Source organism: Ambystoma mexicanum, chromosome 1p (assembly GCF_040938575.1).
Source record: "Ambystoma mexicanum isolate Mex_15411 chromosome 1p, UKY_AmexF1_1, whole genome shotgun sequence".
Taxonomy (NCBI): Eukaryota; Metazoa; Chordata; class Amphibia; order Caudata; family Ambystomatidae; genus Ambystoma; species Ambystoma mexicanum.
The window spans coordinates 294,353,419-294,379,542 of record NC_090921.1 but is presented as its reverse complement, the minus strand read 5'-3'; the positions used below and the strand labels follow the sequence as shown (position 1 = coordinate 294,379,542).

The 26,124-nt window shown below is 49.5% G+C and overlaps 1 protein-coding gene across 1 annotated transcript in view; it reads left to right on the top strand.

Moving 5' to 3' along the window:
- The window catches only part of STK11 (serine/threonine kinase 11), an 895,845-nt gene that overhangs the window by 509,253 nt on the left and 360,468 nt on the right, over positions 1 to 26,124 (top strand). The window contains exons 5-6 of the mRNA XM_069647254.1: positions 10,744 to 10,880; positions 12,192 to 12,319. Coding sequence (XP_069503355.1) covers positions 10,744 to 10,880; positions 12,192 to 12,319 — 265 coding nt within the window. The remainder of the gene's footprint in view (positions 1 to 10,743; positions 10,881 to 12,191; positions 12,320 to 26,124) is intronic.

Below are 26,124 nucleotides of genomic sequence, written 5' to 3'. Positions count from 1 at the left end.
AGTTTATAGAAACACAAGGTGGCAGTAGAAAACCACCCATAGAAGGGCAGACATCAGATCCTGCTCAACTTTAAGAAATGCCCCATTTCAGTCATGGCTACACAATGTGATGAGTCCGGATTTGGGTTGTTCGTGTTAGATTTGTTCGCAGTAAACTCGACACAATATAATTGCTCGGGCCAACGTTTTAAACGTACATATTAAAGCAGGGAATAACATGAACAATCAACCCAAATCCTACAATGATGCGAGCCAGTTTACATCCATAAAATGCCCCTGATAGACAAATCGTACACCACCCCCACTACACCACCCCCACCACTCGCCTACTTACCTGCTTGCTCACCTCCGCTTCCCCTGCAGCCCTTCCCGTTCTTTGTTTAGCTACCCCATCTCCAATGTTAAGGTAGCGGGGGACACCCCCACACCCTGTAATCCCAAAATTACCAAGCATGGGGAGCGGGAGACACCCCTGCATCCCCTGTTTTCTGGGCTCCGTGTTTTGAAAAGTATGCAGGCAAAGTGCACAGAAGGTCAATTCAAACATGTAAAAAATGATCAAATGATTAATTTGATCAGAAGTTTTCCAACGAATTGGCTAGTTCCGAGTCAACGATACAGCCTCAGATAGTCTTAAGCCGAGAGATGCGGTCAACCTTAACATTATAAAATACAGCAGGAAACGCCATTGGTACCCATGCAAGGAGTGTTTGAAGCACTGACCCTAATAGTCAATAATTTATATTCACACCCACGTGTAAAATAGGTCAATTTGGACCCAGCACATAATAGATGAACCAGGTGTTGAAGTTTGGAGAAATTCTAAAAAATATGAAATTAAACTTGAATAGAGAAGCCAAAAGGTTGTCCAAAAGAGATCTGCCTAGTATGAGTTTGAACTCGAGAGCAGTTTTGTACAATACCAAAAAGGTACTTTTTGTAAATAAGTACTGCAAAAAGCAATCAGACTAAGAGTGCAACGGTCTGAATTATGAGATCAACCTGGGATTACTGGAGCTCAAAACAGAAGAACATCAATTTGACTGAAAAAAAAAGACAGCAGTTTAGTCCCAAATTATGTAGCCAATGGGCCTAATCCGATATAGACAAATTTGTGTTCATAATTGGGAATAGTAGAGAGCCTGAACGAAGACGCTGTACCTGGTGTTTTTTCACATGACCAAAGTCCCTGCTCATGTCTGAAATGTGACCTAGCACGTTATTGTGCATTAACAAAACAATCATAGTTTGACATCAGCAGCTTTGACTGTGAAAAGTGGTAAAGACGCAAATAAAACCTTATTGGGAATATTTAGTGGCAGTAGCTTATTGTAAACAGTACAACTAAAAGATATGCTCAGAAACCTGTTACCTTGTTTGAAAATAAATGGAGACCAAAACCTAACGGGCCGATGCACACACATCTCTATTCCCATTGGATTATCAGCAGTAAAAGTTAAATGAGAGCAACACTGCAGTGGTGGTGCAGAACATTTTAGTATCCATGTGAATCAGACTTTGTTCGAATCTTTCCTTGCAGTGCTAAAACACTATGCTCAACTGATCTCCATAAAGAGACTGCTTTAATTTGTTGGGTATTACTTTCAAGAAATACATTTCCATTAGAATTGTTAATGCCATTTTCTTATCCAAAGATTATAATCTGCATAACAATATATCTTACATTTGAGACATCAGCGTGAGGACTGTTTCAGTTCATAGGTTCTTTTCTCAAGCAAACTCTGAACCAGTAATGACATGGCTGGTTCTTCATATTCAATGTGCATGCTACTGCTGCTTTGACTTCGCCTAAGCACGTGCGTTATCTGGGGTTATAAAAAATAACAAAATACTGCGAGATGCTTACGTTTCTGTAACACAAAAAACAGATTCATGATTAGTATTAAGCAGTATTCGTTCTTCCCGTCCACTTTCCTCCATACTTGTAGGCATCCTCCAGTGTGGGGGATGGTACCGGAAATATATAGCAATAAATGAGCTTCCCCTTTAAATTTAGTATAGCACAAGGGTGCACAGCCCCAGGCGTATGCATGCCCACTAAGCCCCACACTCTGGTGCCATTCCCTTTTTCCGCCCGGACGGTAACAGATCTGGCAGCTTGCCCGGGCCTCTTTTTACAAGCTTTGCTCGCTTCCCCTTGCCATTTTTCTTTTTAAACCTCCCTTCCGTGCCTCGCCTTCCCCGGCGCATCTGTCGTGGGAGGCTTCTCCAGGTGTGCCTTGTGCGAATATTGCTTTCCGAGATCGGATCGGATCGCCACGCACTTTGCCTGGAGTACTTGGGCCCCGACCACTGTAGGGACGCATGTGGCGCCTTTTTTTCCATATTCTCTCAAGAACGGTATTTCCCGCTAGACGGAGAATTTCAACACTTCGCCACCTAGACATCTGAAGGACTTGGTCTCCAAATCATTGCGGCACAACAAGGTAAGTCACCTCTTCAATAAAGCACCCCAGCATGGGGATTAATTCCCAGGGTCACCGACTGGGAGGGACCCTTCGGGCTCTTATACCGGCGGTATGCCTGAGGCTATGAAGACTACCGGTGTACATGGCGAGGGGCTCAGGGACTCCCTAGTTCTCAGGCCACACCAGGGTCTGAGGGGTCTTCAGGCTCTAGCTTGAAAAAGAGGGCAGAGGCGTCTTCTTCTAGCGCATCGACTACTGGTGTTTGCACCAAGGCCGGAGCACCTACTGGAACCCTCTCCGAGGTCGAGGGGCAGTGCCAGAGGACTTTGTCGTTCGACTGAGGGGGTGGATGATCCACTCAGAGGTCCGGAGGCTTGGGCTGGGACATGCCATTTGGAGGCCCTAAGCATTCATCAGTTGCCGTCACGCAGCCCCTAAAATGGCAGCCAAGCATATGGCACCACCTTACAGGCCTGGCTTCACGTTTCAGCCCATCTAGTGCCCCGGAGGTTCGGGATCAACCACGTGCGCCCAGTGCTTCAGGGGGCCAAGCCAGGCGGCGTGTGAGGACTGCTTTTTCAAGCACTTTATAATGCTCATGAAAGCACAACAGATGGCGGACTACCTTAAGGACCTTATCCGGGATATGGTGCCTCAGATGCTGCCTTCAATGCCACCCCTACTGGGCCCCCACAACAGTCCCTGCCGCCCAAGTGGCGTTGCCAGCTGCCACTGCTGGCTCCTATACCTCCACCGTAGGGTCTGATGACGCCCCCCCCCTGCCGCTGCTCCCTCCAGCTCCGTGACCAATTCCCCCTGGCATGAGCCCCCTCCCATGTGATCCTCCCACATAGTACCACTCCCAGGATCAGTATCAGGTAGCGGCTGCCTTTCCCTGACCACAATTTGAGGAGGCCCATAACAGGGTCTCAGTGATAAGATCTCGCTGAATTCATCACAGTCCTTGGTAGCGATGGCTCTGTGCTGGCTGGTGCAGGGCTGAAGTGTAGGGCTGGTTTCAGGCTGGCTGATCCTGCCGACAAGGCTGAATGGTGGTTGGCTGGGTCCTGTACCTTATGGATGATGGCTGGGGCCCTCTTCTTTCTTCAGGGTGGCCCCACCCACCACACAGGGCCATCCATACTCACTGCGCAGCCCACGCTCTTAAGTCCTGGGTGACCCCCTGTGCGTGGAGATCCGCTCAGTCACTGCTGCAACCCTGCAGCCTTTTGCGATCTTCAGGATGGGGCCTTTGACTTGGCCCCCGCCCAATACCCCTGACTCGCTGCCATTCCCATGTCCCTTAAGGATCTTCTGGGTGGGCCCCGTTGGCTGGGGAGGCAGGGGGGGGCACCTGTTATCACGCTACCCTTCAGGCTTTTATGAAGGGCTGGCTGAGGCAGGCCATTGGGGTAATGGCCAGGCAGCCCCACACATGCTGCCTGGGCCTTGGAGTCTGCTGAGCCCGCTGGGTATGGATCCGGATGGCTTGACGACCGCCACGGCAGCGGGGCAGCAACATGGCCCCCTTGGATCTCTGTTTGGGGGGGTGAGCCGCGTGATTTTAATGTTTTTTAAAACATTGTCTTTTTATCAAAGACTAAGACAGGGAACGCACACTACACATTTATTAAATACTTTAGTTACCCTGGTGTCTGCGTCTTTGGTCCCTTATGGGTCAAGCATGTAGCCCCTACTAGCTGGGCCCAGTGGGGCCAACGACTACATAAAGTAAAATCTGCTTTCAGTCATCTAATAGATGAATCCATGGGTATCCACACACCATTTTTGTGGAATATGGAGTGGAGAAAAGTCTGTTGGCCACTTTTTCTCCTAGTAGACTATTTCTTTGTGGCATGTATTGATTGATTTGTTCTCCTGGATAACCGAATGTTGCCAATAGTTTCCGTTCTAATTTAATGAAAGGTAAGCCAGTAGCACTGGCAATTATTCTTCCGACACTAATCGATAGGGCAGCCATATCAAATTTAAGTAGGTTTTGTGGGCATTTTATTATATTCCCTGATGGCTTGTTTTGACTTGCTGATGGAGTAGGCTTCAATACTTCCTCTCACTCTGCATGTGTACTACTTGCTAATGTGCTGCATCTAAGAAAGTCCTTTCACTGGACCATGAATTCTTCAGTGGTCATATTTTCCTGTGATTCATAACTACACTTCCATTTTCTTTTAAAAATGAACTAAATGGCTTCTGCGGTGTGTGAGGTTGTGGAAATGGCCTCCCTTTTCAGCAAGAATGTTCATTAAGATAGAGCATAGTTTGCCATTGTAATACTTTTTGCCTTTAAAAAAAATAAAGGTGGTGGGGGGCGGGAATGGAATTGTATGAAAGTGAAATGTCACTCCCTGACAGCATGGATATATTTCTAATTCATGTGAAAGGAACATTCGAAGGGATTGTGTCCTCCGACGTATTCCTCATCTTAGATATATCCTTCCAGCTCTGCTGGCCTCGGAAAATTTTTTCTCTAGAGGGTGCTGCGCGTCTACGTCCCTCGAGTCGATGTCCCTCGACAGCAGCCGTATCGACGCTCGACGTCATCCTGCCTATAAAGGCCGCGCGCAGCGTCCGTTGCTCAGTTCCATTTTTCCGCGCTTACTCGGTGCCTCGGAATACCGTTGCTCAGTTCTTAGTCAGATTAATCCTATTTACCTCGAGTTATTCGATCCATACTCGATGGCTTCCTCGTCGGAACCGACAACTCCTCGATCCGGCTTCAAAAAATGTCGAGATTGTGGGAAAAAGATGTCGTTGACCGATCCTCACAGAAATTGTCTGTGGTGCTTGGGAGCTGAACACCATTGTTCGGAATGCGAGGACTGTATGTCCATGACAGCTAAGGCCCTGAAGGAGCGTAGGGGGAAGCTGGAGAAAGGTAAGACTTTTAAAGCTTCTTCGTCGACGAAGTCGAGACATTCGTCTCCTCGTCACCATTCGCGCTCCAGGTCTCGGAGTGGGTCTCATCACTCCTCGAGATCGAAGCACTCGAAGAGGAGGCGTCAAAGATCCCCTTCTCCGTCTTCCTCTTCCTCTGTTTCGCCAAAAAGAATCCCTTGCCCCACGAAACATAGTTCCCGGGCTGAATGGGAGGAATTCCGAAAGAATATGATGAGCGTCTTCGAGAAAGCGGCCTCGACCCCCTCGAAGACTGCCGAGAGCGATGCTCTGGTCGAAAGACCCGAAGGTCAAAAACGCCGCGAGTCGCAGTACCCGGCGAAAGAAACCTCTCGAGCGCGTTTCGAACCCTCGAACAGGACTATGACCTCCAAACCTTCATCGAAGGTTCCGTCGACGCCGTCGACGAAGGTCCCGTCGAGGTCGATGTCTTCGGCGCCGTTGTCGAGGGGACCTTCGACACACGGGTCTGTCGACTCGACGCCGGCGTCGACGCCAAGAAAAGTCACGGTGACCACACATCCAGTGACTATCCCCAGGCCCTCGACGTCGATGGCGTCGATATTGTCGAGTAGAATTCCAATTCTGTCGAGGTCCTCGAGGCCTCCACCTCTGTTTTCGACGCCACGCTCGAAGCCTTCGACGTCGGCATCGACGTTTTCGAGGCCAATAATGACAAGTTCGGCACCCTCTGCCTTGGAAATGGGATTTACTCCCTTTATGAGTTCAGAACAATTGAGAACTATATCCTCAATTTTAGAAGAGGGTGATTTGTCTGAACAAGACACATTTGAGTTACAGGGACCTGTAACCCCAGTTAGAGAGGAATTTTCCTCTGAAGAGCGCAGATTAAAGGATCTTCATGATTCTTTACATGAGGCAAGTGGGTTAGACACTTCCCCTGAGGTGGATTTTGCTAAGCCAGACCCGGGGGAGCATGCTGAAACCCCCTACAGAGCCTTAATGGCCAGGATTACAGAGTTCATGGGGTGGTCTGCACCTTCACAATCTTTCCAGCAAGATGACCTCACGGATATTCTTGACAAAGGCCCACAAGAGGATCCTGTGGTGCCCTTTCATAAAGCTCTTCAGAGAAAGATCATGACAAACTGGGAAACCCGAGATGTAATACCAGCAGTAAATAAAAAACTGTCTGCAAAGTACAGGGTATCTTCCACAGACCCAGAGTTTTTGTCTAAACATCCATCCCCAGAAAGTCTGGTGGTACAAGCAGCATCCTCTACCGATGTCAAGACGGCTTATCCTACAGTCCCACAGGACAGGGACGATAAAAAATATAATGCTATGGCAAAGAAAGTCTTTTCAGCATGTAGCATGGCGTTAAAGTCTGTTAATGCTACTTGCACCCTTGCTAGGTTCAGCCATACACTTTGGGAGTGTGCTTCTACAGCGGCTGACTGCATCCCGGAGGGAGAAGAAAGGGATGCGTTCCTGAATATTATACAGGACGTTAAAGACGCTATGTGCGAATCCCTCCAGACGGGCATTGATTCGGCTGACCGTATCAGCAGAGCAATGGCGGCAAGTACATCAACCAGGAGATTCGCTTGGTTGAGAAAGTCGGGTTTTGCCCCAGATGTGCAAGCCAGGCTCTTGAACATGCCATTCAATGGCTCTTCTTTGTTCGGGAAAAAGGCGGATGACAGTTTAGAGAAACTGCAAACTTCAAAAGCTGCAGCAAAATCCCTAGGAGCTGCAATCCGTCAGACTCCTTTTCGTCCCACAGGAACCTCTGCGAGGGGCAAGTCCTTTCGCTTCTACTCCGCATTCGGAAGAGGTAGAGGACGACCGGCTCAAAGGGGTCAAAGAAGAACTACCCGAGGTGGACGGGGTAGATATTCTAAAGCCGCAGCAACAGCAGGTGCCTCTTTACCATCGGCATCTGCATCAGCCGCCCCAAAACCACTCTGAGGACTCCCCTCACAGGACACCTGTAGGAGGCAGGTTGACTCAACATCTGACGGTATGGCAGGCTATCACGTCAGATGCTTGGGCATTGGAAACAGTCGCCCAAGGTTACTGCCTGCCTTTCCTACGTATACCTCAGAGTCATCCACCGAGGATCGGCTCTCAGAAAGCTCCAGATCCGCTCCTCTTGCAGGAAATTTTGGACCTGCTAGAGAAAGGTGCCATAGAACCGGTACCTGTAGCGGAGAGGGACAAGGGCTGGTACTCCCCTTACTTTCTCATTCCGAAGAAAGACGGAGGACTGAGACCCATCTTGGACTTGCGAGAATTGAACAAATTCCTCAGAAAAGACAAATTCAAGATGGTCACTCTTTCTCAGATCCTCCAGGCCCTTCAGTTTCAGGACTGGTTGGTATCTCTGGACCTTCAGGACGCTTATTTCCATGTGCCTATCCATCTCAAACACAGGAAATACCTGAGGTTCGCAATTGGCAACTCTCACTATCAATTTCGAGTACTGCCATTTGGGCTGACCTCCGCCCCGAGGGTCTTCACCAAGTTAATGTCGGTAGTGGCTGCAAGTCTAAGGAGGGAAGGGATTCACGTCTACCCCTACCTGGACGATTGGCTGATCAGGGCTGTTTCTCCGGAGCAAGCTCAGATCCAGCTAAATCACGTGTGCCATTTCGTTCAGACTGGGCTTCTCCCTCAATTTAAAGAAGTCACAAATGATACCATCGCAGAGACTCCAGTTCATAGGAGCGATCCTGGATACTTCCCTGGGAAAAGCCTTGCCACCAGAGGTGAGGGCTCAAGATATTCTACAGATGGTTACCAAGTTCCAGCATGCCCAACGTCTCCCAGCCTTCGACTTTTTGAGGTTGCTAGGCCTCATGACATCCTGCATTTTCCTTGTGCCAGAGGCTCGCCTGAGAATGAGATCCCTCCAGTGGGCACTGAGGACTCAGTGGTCACAATTCTCAGGGAGAATGACAGATCTTCTTCAGGTTCCCGGCAGGGTGGCTCGAGACCTTCAGTGGTGGGCCTGTCAGGAGAACATTCTGAAAGGAGAACAGTTTTGGCAACCCTGGCCGGAGATAACAGTAGTCACGGATGCCTCACTCACGGGGTGGGGAGCCCACGCCAACGACTTGACCATCAGCGGTCGTTGGTCTCCATCGGAGTCCAGACTACACATCAACCTGTTAGAGCTGAGAGCCATCAGACTTGCGTTGAAGGCTTTCCTGCCAGCTGTACAAGGGAAGAACGTCCTGATAATGACGGACAACACGGTGGCCATGCATTACCTCAACAAAAGAGGAGGCGTAGGATCACTACCCCTGTGCAGAGAGGCGATGCAGCTCTGGTTTTGGGCAATCCAAGAAGGAATCGCTCTATCGGCAGTTCACCTAGCCGGAGAGAAGAACTTGACAGCGGACGCTCTGAGCAGGCAGAACAGTCTCCCACGAGTGGGAGCTAGCTCAGGAAGTCCTTCAAGAGATCTTCGCCCTTTGGGGAACCCCTCAGGTAGATCTGTTCGCCACCAGCCTAAACAGGAAATGTGACCTGTTCTGCTCAAGGGAATTTCCTCCGAGAGGAGCTCTGGGAGACGCGTTCATAGTGGACTGGGAGTTTCCGCTTCTGTACGCGTTCCCACCGGTCCCTGTCATTCCTCAAATGATCAGGAGGTTGAGAAGATTCCGGCGAACCATGATCCTAATTGCCCCGGATTGGGCCAGGAGAACATGGTACCCGGACCTTCTAGACTTGTCCATCTGCCCTCCAATTCGACTTCCTCTCAGAGAGAACCTACACTCACAGAAGGGAGGTCAGGTTCTCCATCCAGACATCAAAACCCTCAACCTTCACGCTTGGCTTCTGAACGGCTGAGGTACAAGGATTGGGACCTCCCTGATGATGTTATGGAGGTGTTGCTTTCGGCAAGGAGGCCAGCAACAAAGTCTTTATACCGCTGCCGTTGGAACAGATTTTGCAGCTGGTGTAGAGAACAGAATATCGACCCATTTTCATGTGGTACACCAATGGTTTTGTCCTTCCTACTATATTTGGCAAATTCAGGCCTTCAAGTTGGCACCATTAAGGGCTATCTCGCAGCGCTATCTATCTTTAAGCGTACTGCGGAAGAACCATCCTATTTCAAATTACCCTTGGTAATACAGTTTCTAAAGGGGTTAACCAATGTTTATCCCCCAAGACCATTCCAAGTTCCCCTATGGGATTTAAACTTAGTACTAACTTTCCTGATGGGTACACCTTTCGAACCTCTCCATTCTTGTTCGTTAAGATTCCTTACCCTTAAAACTGTTTTATTAATAGCACTTACATCTGCTAGAAGGGTGAGCGAATTACAAGCTCTTTCTTGTAAACCCCCTCATACAATCTTTCACAAAGACAAAGTTGTCCTGCAAGTGAAGCCTAATTTCCTCCCAAAGGTGGTTTCTGAATTCCATATCACTCAGAAGATTACCCTACCATCTTTCTATCCTCCTCCTCACCCGGGGAAAGAGGAAGAGAGGTTACACAGACTAGACCCTAGAAGGCTTTTAAGTTTTTACATTAGTAGACTAGCCAGGATAAAACAGGCAGACCAGCTGTTTGTAGGTTACGCAGGTCACAAGCTGGGGTTACCAATAACTAAGCAGACCATTTCCAGATGGATCATTCTAGCCATTCTGGAATGTTATAAACTGGCAGGGAAAGAGCCCCCTCAAAACCTTAGGGCTCATTCGACCAGAGGTATTGCAGCTTCATCGGCCCTCAAAAGAGGCGTGCCGGTTAAAGACATATGTGCGGCCACTACATGGTCGTCTGTCCATACCTTTACACGTTTTTACAATCTGGATTCCTCCTCCAGTCAAGAGACTAGGTTTGGAAGGGCTGTACTGCATTCTATTCATCAATAGAAGACAGCGTGAAGTCAGTACTCCCTCCTCCGAATATAGGATACTGCTATGGGAGCCTATCTAAGATGAGGAATACGTCGGAGGACACAATCCCTTCGAAGAACAAGTTACTTCTTACCTTGTAACGTTCTTTCGACGGGATGTTCCTCCGACGTATTCCTCATCGACCCTCCCATCCATCCCCGCAGTTCTACTTCCCTTGTTGTTGCAGCTTACGCTCCTTCAGGGTGATTAGTCTAGTCCAGACAGTAATACTGTGGGCTACAAAACGGAACTGAGCAACGGACGCTGCGCGCGGCCTTTATAGGCAGGATGACGTCGAGCGTCGATACGGCGGCTGTCGAGGGACATCGACTCGAGGGACGTCGACGCGCAGCGCCCTCTAGAGAAAAAATTTTCTGAGGCCAGCAGAGCTGGAAGGATATATCTAAGATGAGGAATACGTCGGAGGAACATCCCGTCGAAAGAACGTTACAAGGTAAGAAGTAACTTGTTCTACTGTGGGAATGGCATTACAATCAAGTACTGTTTCCTTCTTGTTTCAGGCACTGCATCCTTTTGCAGAGGATGATACGTGTAGGACAAGCCAAGGGTCACCTGCATTCCAGCCCCCAGAGATAGCCAACGGACTTGATACCTTCTCAGGATTCAAAGTGGACATCTGGTCAGCAGGGGTCACGCTGTAAGTCATTGCATCATTCAAATGTTTTCACCTTTGCAACCAACATGTGTTCTCTGGATTGCCAAAAATGTTGTCTAAAACAATTAATAAACATGTAGATAGTCTCCACAGTGGATCCTACATGCACCGCTGTTTGCAAAGCTCAGACTTTTCTGTTAGACTCCCCCAAAGGCTCCCGGTTGGAGTCACTTAATGCACATGAAATCCTCTTTGGCCGACTACCCACGTAATTGGCACAGTGATCACTCAAATTGAATTGTTGCAACTGCAGTGCTATTCCTAAACTATGGCTATCCAACCACTTCTACTCGCTTTGCAAGAGAACGGCTGCACAAACACGGTTCATGGACGTAGAACAGTCATGCAAATGTTTGGTCCTCGTGGTGGTCTGTAGACAATTGAATTCATGCTGCTGATTTCACCAATCCTAGAGTGCAGTATAAACCGGATCCAAACAACATAGAAGAGTTAAAAGCCCTTCTTGTTGCTTCAGGCTCTTAAAAATTAGATTGGGCTCTATAAAGGCCTTGCTCATCCAACCAGCTTGGTGTAAGTTCTGTGTCAAAAAGAACTAAGTCTGCACGGCATTTAAGGGAATTATCTAAAGGTGTTAACCTATTAGAACAAATCTGTTAACTTGGGCAGTTTCTGAGGCCTGCGTGATGTCTTATACACAAATTGGAAAACAAATCTAAGATCAATTATTTTAGAACAAAGGCTTGTTAAAAAGAGAAATCCACTGGTAGCATAATGGAATTTTGGAATGTATAGATCTTGGGCTGCGTTACTAGAAATCATGAGATTATCTAGACTAATACATTATTTTACAATGTTGTTCCATGCCACCACTTAACAAGCAATATTACACACATTGAGCAGGTGACTGAATGGTCTTTAGGGGAAGCACTGTCCGGGCTTCAGTGCATGTGGCATGGGAGATGGATCTTGGGAAAATGAGGGGTTTGAAACAAGTTTCAGGGTTCATCAGCCTGATATATTGGCCGGGGTGGTGAACCATTGATATGGCATAGATATAATACTGGTATTGGCGGGTTGGGGAAGAAATGGGTACTTTTACTAGGGACGGTTGTGGCAGAGGGCACATCTGTTCAGTTTGAAGGTGCATGCAGAGGTGTTAGCTTAGTGGATGGGGGTCAGAGCAGTGAATGTAGGCAAGTGGCTTTGGACTAGCATCTGCAGCATCACTCTTGTCTAGTGTCTATTAAACTGACAAATATTTTCCTTTGAGATGCTGTACCATTCCATTCTCTCCTAACCTTCATTCTTCTTTGGTTACTCTTTGTTTTGAAGATATAACATCACTACAGGCTTGTACCCGTTTGAGGGCGACAACATCTATAAATTATTTGAGAACATTGGGAAGGGAGATTACACGGTTCCAGAGGACTGCGGCCCACTGCTGTCCGATTTACTCAGAGGTGAGTGCTTGTGTAATCCAAGGCCATGGCTTGCAGGTTAAAGGCATCCTGCTGAATGAGACATTTAAGGGGATTGACTCTGGTCGTTTGGCGCTCATACACAATGCTTCATTGCTTCGCTTTCTTTCCATAAAGTGCGTTTTTTTGCTAGTTATATGTAAGCCTTATTTACAGTGTTTCATGCTTAGCCTTAATTACAGTGGAAGGTATCTGCTCTGACAGTGTTGACACACAAAGTGAAATATAAACTTTCTTTTTCCTGATGCCTTTCCTAATTTTCTGGCACCTGTATTGTCTTCCTACAGTAGGTTTTTCTTCGCCATTGATCAGAGGCTTACTATGAGTCTACTGCCGGGTTGTGCATGGCCAGCAGCGTTGTCTTATCGTTGTGTATAGGGAGAAATGTTATGATGCACATGGTACTGTAAATGGACACATTATCCCTCCTTTATTAGGGGGAGAATGGTATTTCTCTGCTGGGAGACTGTGTGCAGTGTATCCTCAATTTATTATCATTTTTTTGTTGTTGTTGGTCTTGGAACAAAGCAGTTGATTTGTTTCCCTGATTAGCATGTTGACAAGGCATGTCTTGCTCTTGCACACTGCTTCATTGGCCTAGGATTGGTGAGGGTTGGTCTGGTTTTAAATTGCCCAGCCAATGATCTGGAAGTGCTAGCAGGTTTAACCAGGGATCTCTTATGCCACTTCTCCAAGTAGTGGCCTCATACATGCCCACTTTCCCCTTAATCCAATGCTCCACACCTCAAGGTTTGAAACATAAAATAGTTGCTCAACTGCATGCCAGATGTTTCATAGGAAAATGGATGGAAACTATTAAGATAGCCAGCAAAAGGGTATCCAGACGAGCAGATCTAAAGAGGAAATGGGAAATTGTAGCTTGGGGACAGTGACGATTCACAGGATCTCGTTACTTCTCACCAGAGGGGGAGCCCTACTCTGTGAGGCTAGTGCGGTGAGCCCACTATGCAACATTCCCCCCAGTGGTGGCAGTAAGCGGGACCTTACAGGGAGTGACTCTCCTTTTGGTGATAGGGACTCCTGTTCCGTGAAGAAACTCCCTGATCCTCTATCCTATGAGATCCTTAGGTCATCACTACCTCAAGAACTCCAACCTTGAAGAGATCACGGTTTGCTATTGTAATACGTCTTCCCTTACCTCATTAAAACCACTACCAATGAGAAGAGGAAGAGGAAGAGTGAAGGAAACTTGAAGAATGCCAACAGGTTGGAATCCACTCATACTAGGAAGAGGAATGAAGGAGTAATAAAGATCACTCCTCCATTGGAAACATCCATCACTGGGGAAGAGTAGGAACCATGTAGTCCTGACGAATACTTCATGAAGACCGTGGAAGCACAAACCCCCTCCCTTGGGGAGGTCCCAGCCAGATAGTATACAAATTGAAGCAGGACTTGCAGAAGCGGGATAGCGGATGCTGAGGAGGTGTAGCCTGGGAAGTTCAAACCCGGGAGGGAGAACACTGTGGTAGCAAGGCTGCTCCTCTGTCGAGAGGACATGGTGAAGCAGTCTAGGAGGCAGCGAGCCAACTGATGTGAAGTACTGGAAGATCCAGGTGGTGGTGTGACCTTGAGGAAGTGGACCATGCAGTCTGCAAACGATGCAGAGACTGCTGAGCAGAGGGCTCTGCAGAGATGCCAAGAAACACCGAAACCAGAGGGAGAAACGTTGGAAGCTTTTACCATCGTGGAGGAAACCGTCAACCCCACAAAGACCTGGTGACGCCAACCCGTCAAGACAAAGGTAACTGGAGTGGCGGGAATCGTGGTAGGGGACCCAGTAGTAGTAAAGTAATTAAAGTCAGTCACAAGTACTGTAGTACTTGTGGTACTGTTCCGAATAACAAAAAAGTGGCACTAACAGAAAACCAGTGGGGGTAAAGGGCAAGATTCTGACATAGTGAAAAACATAACATTGAATCATTGGACATATAAGAGGGACTTGAAGAGCCCCCTTAAGGAACTTGGGGGTTAATTAAGAATATCACAAACTATATGTAGATAAGTTACTAAGGCTGAGTAATCCTGTCCAGGAGAAAGTAAGCTTTCTCCTGGAACCCTTTTTGTTTGCTTGACCTTTTTCTTTAGTGGTAGGGTCAGCATTTTAGTTTTTGGACGGAGAACTGACTAGTTTGATTTCGATAACATCACTGACGATGAGCACCATAAATAGATTTCGAGGGGATTGGGTCCTCCGACGTATTCCATATCTGAGTTATCACCACAGCTGTGCTGCTTCGGAACATTTTCGGCATCTGCGTCCTGCGTCGATGCACCGTCCTCGAGGACCTCCTCCGACGGCCGACGTCACTGGATGTTATAAGTAGGGCGTATGACGCCCGTAGCCTCAGTTTGTTTTTTTCCGCGAACGTGTTAGCTTCGTGAATCTCGGTAAGCCTCGACTCTTTGGAGTTTCTGTTGTTCATCTCGGTTCTTCAAACCTGTTAGTTTGTGAAGTTATTCTTCGTGAAGAGGTCTACCTCGTCTTCCACACCGCGTCCAGGCTTTAAGAAGTGCGGGGACTGTGGGTCCAAGATGTTGGTCAGGGACTCGCACAACGCCTGCCTCTGGTGCCTCGGGGAGGCCCATGACACGGATGATTGTGTCGACTGCCAGTCGCTCACGTCGAAAGCCTTGCAAGAGCGCAAGAAGAAGGTATCTGTAGGTAAGGTGTCCAAGCCCCGAAAGTCGAGGTCTGCAGGGTTTTCGACGGACGACTCGAGGGGCGACTCATCGCGTCGTCGTCGGAAGTCCAGTGGGTCTCGGTCCCGGAGTCGGTCTCGCCACTCCTATGCTTCTTCGAGGCACTCCCGGAAGCGCCGTCATCGGTCGCCTTCCCAGTCCTCATCCGAGGACTCCGCCCGTCGGCGGGTCGCTTACCCCACCAAGCATGCGACACCGGGGGAATGGGCTTCCTTCGGGAAGAAAAGGTTGGCGATTCTCGAATCACAGGGCACTGGTCCATCCGCGCCTCCGAGTGGGGTCAGTCGCGATCAGCCGAGAGACGCCGCTCGCACGCCTTCGGGCTCGGTTGGTCGTCACGATTTGCGGGAAAGGTCCCGTTCGGACAAGGGGAATCGTTCTCGGCATGCCCGGTCCAGGTCCCGGTCCTCGATGCGCTCGAGACCGCATGAACCTGTGAAGTCTTCGAAGAAGACATCGATGCCTGTGGCGCCAAGGTTGTCGACGGACTCCCTCGAGGCTCAGCCTCCAAGGAGGTCGTCGACGCCTTTGGCGCCCAGGATGTCAAGGGACACGCTCGGGGCTCCTCCCTCGAGGCCTGTGTCGTCGCTGTCGGCGCCGCGTCTGTCATCGACGCAGATTCACTCAATGCCTTTCGGGGCTGTGTCGACGGGGGTACCCCGTGGCTCGGGGGAACCACCTAGGAAGGCTCTGGCCAAGGTCAAGCATGGCTTTGGTTCAAGTTCTGTGCCCTCTTACCGCCATCTGGAATTCATTTAAGAGGTGGATGAGGGCTCTGATGATGGCATGGTGCCTGACACGGTGCCTGATAAGATTCTCTCGGGCCATAGCCAGTTTGAGGACCTGAGGCAGTCCCTGCATGATGCTAGCGGGCTGGACACCTCTCCGGAGGTGGAGTCTTGTAGGCCTGAGCCTGGCACTCATGCCGATTCTTCGTACCGGCGCCTTATGTCACGGGTCACCGAGTATACTTAGGATGGTCTGCTCTCCCAGGGGAGTTTGTTCAGGATGACCTTACGGGTATCCTCGACATTGGTCCACCAACTGACCCGGTACTGCCATTCCATATGGCTCTGCAAAGAAGGGTGGAAGCGGCTTGGACTGCTCCGCAGAGTCTCCCGGCAGTGAGCAAGTCTTTGCTGCGAAAATACCGCCCAGCCAGTAGTGACCCCTGCTACTTGTCCAAGCACCCTACTCCGGAGAGTTTGGTGGTGCAGGCGGTTACGGCCCCGGCAATGCAGGCGTCTACGGCCCCGGCGATGCAGGCGTCGTACCCTACCATCCCTCCTGATGGGGACGACAAGCGTTTTGACGGCTGGGCGAACAAAGTGTTTTCTGCAGAGGGTATGGCGCTTCAGGCGGCCAACTCCATTTGTGCCTTGTCACGTTTCACACACACTCTGCGAAACTGTTTCCTTGGCGGCTGAACATATTCTCGAAGGGGATGAAAGGGATGGTTTCCTTACCATGGTTCAGGATGGCAAGGATGCTATGTGAGGCCGTTCAGTCGGGTTTGGACATGGCGGATTGCGTCAGCCGGTCCATGGCGGTGAGCACTGTGATACGCAGGTTTGCGTGGTTGCGGAAGTCGGGGTTTGCTCCTGATGTGCAGGCCCTGCTCCTCAACATGCCCTTTGACGGGAACATCTTTTTGGCCACAAGGCTGACGAGAGCCTTGAGAGGTTGCAGACCTCCATAAGCTGCAGCGAAGTCATTGGGGGCTGCAGTTTGACAACCTCTGCCTTTTCGTCCCAGGCGACGGCAATGGAGGGGAGGTTCCTTTCGTTATTACTCATACTTTGGTAAAGCGAGAGGAGCTGCCAGTCAAAGGGGCCACCGTAGAAGTGCCAGAGGTGGAAAACAAGGTACTCGAGGTGCCAAGACCGCTTGGGCTGTTGCCTCTTCGCTGCAGCCGCTTCAGCTCAGTCATGAGGCCATGTCCCATGGTTTGCTGGTTGGGGGAAGGCTGGCGCAGCATCTTGCGGAATGGCGTGCCATTACTTCAGATGTGTGGGTTCTGGAGATCATAACCCACGGCTACTGTCTTCCTTTCCGGCAGAGGCCTCAAGACATTCCACCGGGGAATCTCTCTTTGAAGAGTCCGGATCCGCTCTTTGCGCAGGAAATTCAATCCCTGCTGGAGAAAGGCGCCATAGAACTGGTGCCTGTAGCGGAGAGGAACAAGGGATGGTATTCCCCTTATTTTTTGATTTCCAAGAAAGACGGGGGATGGAAACCTATCATGGATTTGCACGGTTTGAACAAACTCCTCAGGAAGGACAAGTTCAAGATGGTTACTCTCTCTCAAGTCCTCCAGGCCCTTCAACTTCAGGACTGGTTGGTGTCTCTCGACCTCAAGGACGCTTATTTTCATGTGCCGATCCATCCAAAGCACAAGAAGTACCTGAGGTTTCCGGTTGGCGACTCGCACTTTCAGTTTCGGGTCCTGCCGTTCGGATTGACCTCCGCCCCGAGGGTCTTCATCAAGCTCATGGTAGTGGTGGCAGCGCACCTCAGGAAAGGGGGATTCACGTCTACCCCTACCTGGACGATTGGTTGATCAGGGCGCGCTCTCCCGAGCAAGTCCTGGATCATCTGTCAGTCACCTGCCACTCCCTCCACAAGCTGGGCTTCTCCCTCAACTTGAAGTCCCATTTGACACCAACTCAGAGGCTCAGTACATCGGAGCAGTGCTCGACACGTCCCTGGGGCAGTGTTTTCCTACTCAGGTGAGGGCTCATCATATACAGCAGATGGTGCACAAGTTTCAACTTGCCCAGTCTCTCCCAGTGTTCGAGTTCTTGAGACTGCTCGGCCTCATGGCATCCTGCATTCTTCTGGTTCCAGAGGCCAGGTTGCGGATGAGATCTTTGCAATGGGCACTCAAGCTCCAGTGGTTTCAGTCCTCCGGCAGGATGTCGGACCCGGTTCAGGTGCCGTCTTTGGTCGCCCGGGACCTTCTGTGGTGGGCCGACGAAGGCAATCTGATGAGGGGGGCTCCATTTTGGCTGCCCTGGCTGGAGGTGAAGATCGTGACGGACGCATCCCTCACGGGATGGGGAGCTCATGCCAACGAGTTGACAGTCAGCGGTCGTTGGTCTCCGTCGAAGTCCAGACTCCATATCAATCTGTTGGAGCTGAGGGCCGTCAGGCTAGCCCTTAAGGCTTTTCTTCCGACTGTGCGAGGAAAGAATGTCCTGATCCTGATGGACAACACGGTGGCCATGCACTACCTCAACAAAAAGGGGGGGGGCAGGGTCACTTCCTCTGTGCAGGGAGGCGATGCAGCTCTGGTTCTGGGCAATCCAGCAGGAAGTTTTGATCTCGGCAGTTCATCTGCCAGGAGACGAAAACGAGACGGCGGACGCTCTGAGCAGGCAGAGCGCGATCTCTCACGAGGAGGAGTTGGCTCAGGAGATTCTCCTGGAGATCTTCGACCTTTGGGGGAACCCTCAAGTGGATCTCTTGGCCTCCAGTGTGAACCGGAAGTGCGAGAGGTTCTGCTTGCGGGAATTTCCTCCAAACGGAGCCTTAGGAGACGTGTTCGTGGTGGAGTGGTCCTTCCCACTGCTGTACGCGTTTCCTCCAGTACCCATCATCCCGCAAGTACTGCAGAGGTTACGGAGGTTCGGTTCCCGGATTATCCTCATTGCTTCGGTGTGGGCCCGGAGGACGTGGTACCCAGACCTTCTCAACTTGTCCATCTGCCCTCCACTTCGTCTTCCCTACCGAGACGATCTGCTCTCACGGGAGTGGGGGGGTCAGGTTCTCCATCCAGAGGTCCGGTCCCTCAACCTTCACGCTTGGTTTCTGAAAGGTTGAGGTATAAGGATTGGGACCTCCCTGAAGACGTGATGGAGTTGTTGCTTTCAGCCAGAATGCCCGTAACAAAGTCCCTGTACCGTTGCCATTGGAGAAAGTTCTGCGACTGGTGCAGGGTTAAGAATGTGGATGCTTTTGCATGTGAAATTCCCATGGTTCTGTCTTTTTTGCTTTCTTTGGCCCACAGGGGCCTTCAAGTGGGGTACCATTAGAGGTTACCTGGCGGCACTGTCCATATTTAAGCGCTCGTCTGAAGAGTGTTCCTATTTTAAAATTCCTTTAATTTCTCAGTTTCTGAAAGGGCTCACTAATGTGTTCCCTCCGTCACCTTTCCAGGTGCCCGGTTGGGATTTGAACCTTGTTCTCAAGTTTCTGATGGGTGCTCCGTTTGAGCCTTTGCATTCATGCTCTTTGAGACTGTTAACTCTGAAAACTGTATTTTTAGTTGCGGTCAATTCCGCTCGCAGAGTAAGCCACCCTTCACTGTGTTTCCTAAGGATAAGGTTGTCCTTAGAGTTCGTCGGAATTTCATTTAGGCCAGAAGGTTATTCTTCTGGCATTTTATCCTCCTCCACATCCTGGTAAGGAAGAGGAGAGGCTCCATAGGCTTGATCCTAGGAGAGCGTTAAGTTTTTATATTTCACGCATGTCCGGGTCAGGGTGGACGATCAACTCTTTATTGGTTACGCTGGAAAGCGTTTGGGACAGGCTGTGACGAAACAGACTTTGTCTCGCTGGATTATTTTGGCTATCTGAGTGTTACCGCTTGGCGGTTAAGGACCCACCGGTCGGCTTAGGAGCCCATTCTACCAGGGGTATGGCTGCCTCTACTGCCCTGCAGAGGGGTGTTCCTATTCGCAACATCTGTGATGCAGCCACCTGGGCTTCGGTACATACTTTTGTATGTCACTATTCCCTCGATTCCATCCGGGGGCAGGATCTGGCTTTGGCAAGGCGGTCCTTTACTCCGCAATTTGCTTGGGCATGCTAAATTTCTGTTTTCTAAATTCTCTTCCCACCTCCTTGCATTGGTACTGCTTTGGGAGTCTGTCATAGATATGGAATACATCGGAGGACCAATCCCCTCGAAGAACAAGTTACTCTCTTACCTGTTAACGTTCTTTCGATGGGATGGTCCGACGACGTATTCCATATCGCTCCCTCCCTACCTTCCCCGCTACAGAATTTCTTATGCGATTGCAGCTTACGTTTCCGCAAGGCTTTGTGTGTCAGACTGGCAGAAGACTGGTGGCACACGTTCTGGGTAAAAACACTACAACTGAGGCTACGGGCGTTGTGCGTCCTACTTATAAGATCCAGTGACGTCGGCCGTCGGAGGAGGTCCTCGACGCAGGATGCAGATGCCGAAAATGTTCCGCAGTGGACCGCCTCCACCAGACAGCGCAGGTAGGGCACGTGCTGTTCCTCTAAGACATGGCAATTCTCAGTTTAGCCAGTATACAGGCCAAGTCCATAAGTTTAACCACATGCCTAGCCTTATTTGGTCTGGGATATATACTCCGTAGGCATGCTGAAGGGTCCACATGTATCTACATAACACGCACCTCCTCCACCACCCGCTGGAGGTCAAGCCAAAAGGTGTACACCTTCGGCAGATCCAGAACATATGCAGGAAGTCTAATGGCTCACCACTGCATCACGGGCACCCAGTGGGCGTCAGCCTATGGAAATGAGACCTTATGGGTGGTCATGTACTTTCTGTAAAGAACATTCAACTGCAAAAGTTGAAATTGAGAATTTCTAGATACTTTCTTAACCAACAATAGTGTGGTGTCCCACTGCTTTTCATCAAACTCACATTCCAAATCAGTCTCCCATGCAACCTTCATGTGAGAAACACGTACCCTCCTACTCATTGTCAGACTCTGGTAAAAGCGCGTAAAAGACCTCCATCCGTCCTACAGGTCATATAGTGTGGACAAAATGTTAGCACATTGGGGCTTTTCGGACCAAACTGGGCAATGCGCCTTAGCAAATTTCGGGAGCCTCAGGTAACCCAAGAACTGACCCTTGTGCATCCCATATTCCTTCACTCTCGGAAAAAAATCCTTAAACTTTCTCCCACTAATGACATTGCCCCAGGTGGCAAGGCCTGCCTGCTCCCAATGCCTTAATTGCGGCTAGTCACTCTGACCTCGGCACAGATTAGCCGTCAAGGGCAAGTTGGGGTTATTATGGTGTTTGTAAATCAAGGCTCCTGTGTTTTCTACACCATACTCGCCTGCCCACGCTCATCATATAGCGTATATACGTGAGGCCGCCATCTTCGATCGAAAATGCATCCTTGAGGACAATCAGACTAAAAGCACCATTAATTAGGGAAGTTTCCAATGACCCCTCATCTGACAACCAGCCAGCTAGAAACAACGCCTGAGCGGCCATGTAATAGAGCTTGAACCACGACAACTGAACCTCTCATCCTCAAATCGCAGCCTCAGTAGCCAGTCCAATCTGACTCTTCCCCCACCCTCCCCTCCTCCGAGAAACACTTTCACCAAGGAGTCTAAAAATCTAAAAAAATGAACACGGAACAAAGAACAAGACGTAATTCAGATCGCAGGACAACTGCCAGCAGCTCCAGGGCCGCTCTCTGGCTTTCTCTCCTGGTGCCCCCAAGTATCTCCCAGAAGGCAGAAATGTGTCTGCCTGTGCAGACTCTAGCTACAGGTGTGGAATAAATTAATTTAACCCATTCCCAATCCCAAAGCCCTCCAAGACAGCATAGATCCAATGCCAATAAACAGAATCAAAGGCTTTGATGTCATCAAGTGATGCTACAGCATAATACGCGTTGAGCGCGGGACCTGTCCATGATGTACTTGAGTTTGCGCAAGTTAATGGATGCGTTTCTATTCTAGACAACCAGTCTGGTTGCAGCGTATCAAGGAGGAAATAAAACACATCAGCCGGGCTGCCAGCAACGTGGTCAGTATGTTGACGTCCCGATTAAGCATCGACAGAGGCATTGTTGGAGTCACACATGGTTTGTGGTTTTCCAGGCTTAAGGAGCGGGACTATCATGGATTTGTGCGTACTATTAGGTAAAATACCAACCTCGTATGCCTGTTCAAACACCATTTGTCACCAGCGCACCGCTATGTCTTAGAGAGCTCAGATGGTAGCCTATTCCTCCCCGGGGACCTGCCCATCTTTAGCGACAATGTGACACCTAGGACTTCCGCCTCCTGTTTATAGGGGCTTCTAAAGCAACCACTTGTTCAGCCATCACCTTCGGTAGCTTAACGTGTCCGCGTAATGGTCACCTCTTCTACGTCTATGTACACCTGAGCTCCGTACAGCTCCTGATCGTACCTACTGAAGATATCTTTGATGGCTGCCTGGGACCTTCAGGTCTCGTCACATTCTTCGGAAATCTCTTATCACATGCCAGGGTCTATCATTTCCACATAACCATGCCAACAGGCGGCCAGACTTGTCCCCATCCCCTTGCATCCTAGAAGTAAAGACCCCATAATCTAACCTTGTAAGGTTTTCCCAGGTCTCCTTACAGGCTATGCACAGGGGGGTCAATCCCTCTTAATCAGTACCCATCCCACCATCAGCCTCTTCTAGTTGCTGGATGTCATCCTCTAGCCTATTCAACTCGAAGACCAAGGTTTTCCTAATGCCCCCGCCTTAACCATCGTCTCCCCTCAGGTCACCTCCTTAAAGGCCTCCCAGATCGTTCTCCCAACACTCCACACTACCAACCTTAACCTCCTGGAACTCTACAATCACCGCCTCCAAGTGGTCTTGGAAAATATCATCGGAAAGGGTATGCACAGTCATACGCCATGTCTGAATCGACCCATGTAGGACTCAGGACACAATGAGTGCGGAGTGATCAGAAATGGTCCTGCTGGCCTATACGGACTCCACAAATTCAATATGGAATTCCCTCCCTGTGAATTGATAGTCTATTGTAGTATGAACCATGTGTGGTGTAGAGTAATGAGAGTAGGACCTACTGTCCCCATTAAGTGCCTGCCAGATGTCAACCAGAGACTGGTTACGGAGCATGGCACCAAGGGTCCTGGCTGCCCGGGAGTGTTGCGTGAATCTGAGGTCATATCTATCCCAGCCGGGATCAGTGTGCAATTAAAATAGTCTCCCCCAGATCCACAGGAGTCCTCTGAGATGTGTCAGCCTCCCGTACAAAGAGTGAAAGAAAGCAGATTCATTATATTTTGGGGCATAGGAGTTCACAATGCAGACCTCCCTATGCACCCATGAACAGTCAACAGCCTACCCTGATCGTCCCTCTCGGCTTTAATCAATTTGAACGGCACTGATCACGCTATCTACACTGTTAATCCTGCTGGCATACGCCGAATACGTAGAACCATGTTATCTTATAAGGATTCCTGATGCTTGCTAATCTGCTTAAAATCACATGCTGTGCATTTAGTCTGACATCTAGTGGTAACCGCAGAGTATTGCAGCTAGTCTTTCGAAGATCCAAAGGTGACGACAACATGGGCGTGCCTGTTAACACTATACCTAACGTGACGTGTAGTTTACCCAAAATCCCTCTCGCGTTGAGGTACCTCAGATTGTTTTTTTTTTCCACCCAGCTAGCTGGTCGCCTTATGTGGAGCTCCTACTTATTGCAAAATTGTTATATTTCCCGACCGCCGGTCATTTATTATCGTCCCCTCTTCGATTTCTTCCTAAACCACCGCCGAAAACAGCAAAGAACCGATTTTGACGGCTGGTGCTCTGGTTGGCGCAATCCGATCGCTTGGCAGGCCTGTACAGTAGGGAGAGTGGGATCTGGGGGTTTCTATTCTTTTCAAAATTGGCTTTCCTTCTCCCCTCTCTTTGCCCTTTTGCTTTTGCCATCACTTTCACACACCTGAGCTATGGACAGGACACTATTTACATTTTTCCCTTCCTGTAAGGGAAAATACCTCTGGAAAGACATACCGTCAGTGCAATAAGTGTCTCCCCCCTCAATCACGACGAGGCGTCCTGTAAGCACTGCCTATTCCTGCATCCTAAGACGATCAAGGCGCGTCGAGTAAAGCGGTGGGTGCCCTACGCCATGTCGCTGGCCGAGGGTAGCTCCCCCCGCCGCATCAGCCGCCCAAAGTGATGAGCTAAGCAACGGCCATGGCTCCGATCCGGCTGCCATTGACGTCACATGGGAGCATGTGCGCTCCACGATGTCCGTTCCTGGCCCCACCAGGCACCACGATAGTCCTGCTATGGGGGAAGGTACACCCCGGCAACAGGGACGCACACAATACCCTTAGTACCAAACATACAACCCCAGGTACCGCCTCAGCGGGTCAGTCAAAGTAGTCCAAGGCGCCAACGGGTACGTCTCTCCGTGCAACTGTCAGCAGCATGCATCCGGGCACTCTACAAGTATGGGTGCCAGCACAAAATCTCATGAGTGTCGAGACGCCTCCTGAGAGCGCGCTGACACGTAAAGCTCTGGTTGCGTCGAAGTCTGTAGCGCAACAGTCTAAACAGACTAAACCCCTGCTGGTAATGCCAAACATCAGCGAGCGTCTCGCTAAGATCGTTTCGGCGGCCAGTAACCAAAGGACAAGTCTAAAGACATGTGGCAAGACAAAGACACGTCGAAAGACACGTCGAAAGACACGCCTAGAAGGGTGGGAGGATTATTCTGAAAGTCCCCAGGATTTTTCTGAAAAGCCCCTCCTTGATAGATCTCAATTTTCAAGGCTGGGGGATCCACAGAAGGAGCCCTTTTCCCCCCCCTCTGGTCCCATCTGGCTCTTCTCCATAGACCAGAGAAAGATTTGAAGGGTGTATGGACAGGTTGGCTAGATTTGTGGATTTCTCAGAGAGGTTCTGAGAAAGGTAGACTACCTTTATCCTGCTGCGACCAAATTTCAGAAGACATCCTGCCCTCTTCATGAGGTGTTTGATCTAAATGATCAAGAAGAGCCCCTTGACTCTAACTTGCAGGAAGATGATCCCTTTGTGGATACCACTGATCAGACCCAAGATTGGGGGAAATGTCCAGCAGGGGGATGGCCCACCCTGGCTGTCACCCACCCATATTCCGGACCCTGATACCATATGAATGGACTCTCCCTCCTCACCTCCTCTGCGTCAGGCTTCACCGGTCGATGACAAAATGGCATTTAATGCTGTTCTGAAGAAGGCACTTTTTATGATTGACTGATTCTTGGGATTCAAAGCCATCATCCCTATATATACTACCTGTTCTGATGCACTGTTTTACAGTCCTGTAAAATTACACTAATTGTCCTAACAAATATTGGATTTGTGTAGGTTTTAGATTTTGTGTATGATAATAATAAAATATCTATTTGTATGAAATTATTTAGCTAATATTGGCCTTTGACTGACGTTGGGTTCATTTATGGTCTTTTGCCTAGCAACAGAGTTGTCGTGCTATTTTGCTCATCCACAAGCATTGCTTTGTATGTTAATGAAAGGTTGGTAACCTTTTGTAAGTGATTGCTTGTGGTTTAATTCCCCTCAAACCACCTGGTTGTGGTGTAATGCATTCTGAGGAAAAGCAGCAGTACACTTCAAATAGCCACGCAAGAGGCAGAGTTAGATTCAGACTTCGTGGAAGACATATTAAAGGAGAAGCCTCCTGCTAGCCAGGCTATCCCTTTGCTCAATTCCATCAAAAGGCGCATTGCCCCATCCCTATTAATGCCCTCTTAGACTAGTACTGTGAACCCACGGGTGGAAAAATTGTTTCGCCCCTCACCCTCTGACCCCCTATATTTTAGGGGTCATGCCACCCCAGATTCTCTTGTGGTTATGACTACAAAAAAGGAGGGAGGGTTCCCCTTGTCCACAGGCGAGGCTCGCTGGACAAAGAATGTAAAAAGTTGTATGCTCTTGGGAAGAGAGTCACTATTGCGGCAGCATATTCTTCCAGCATAGCCACCAATACCATGCTTTTAGGCAGCTATTTTGACGTCCAATGGATCCTGCTGCAGGAGGGCCTACAAGAGGTCCCTGAACCAGTGCGTTCTCGTCAATTTCAATTGTTTCAGAGGGTAAGCAGGTAAACCACAACATCCTCAAGAACACTTTGGATGCTGCTGAGACGGCAGGGAGAACCTTGGCCCAGGGTACCTTTTTTAAAACGCTACGCCTGGCTGAAAAACTCTGCTTCAAACCAGAGACAAAGGCGTTGTTGATCAACAAACCTGTGGAAGACTCAGACTTATTTTGCAAGGCCGTTGATGAATCACTGGAAC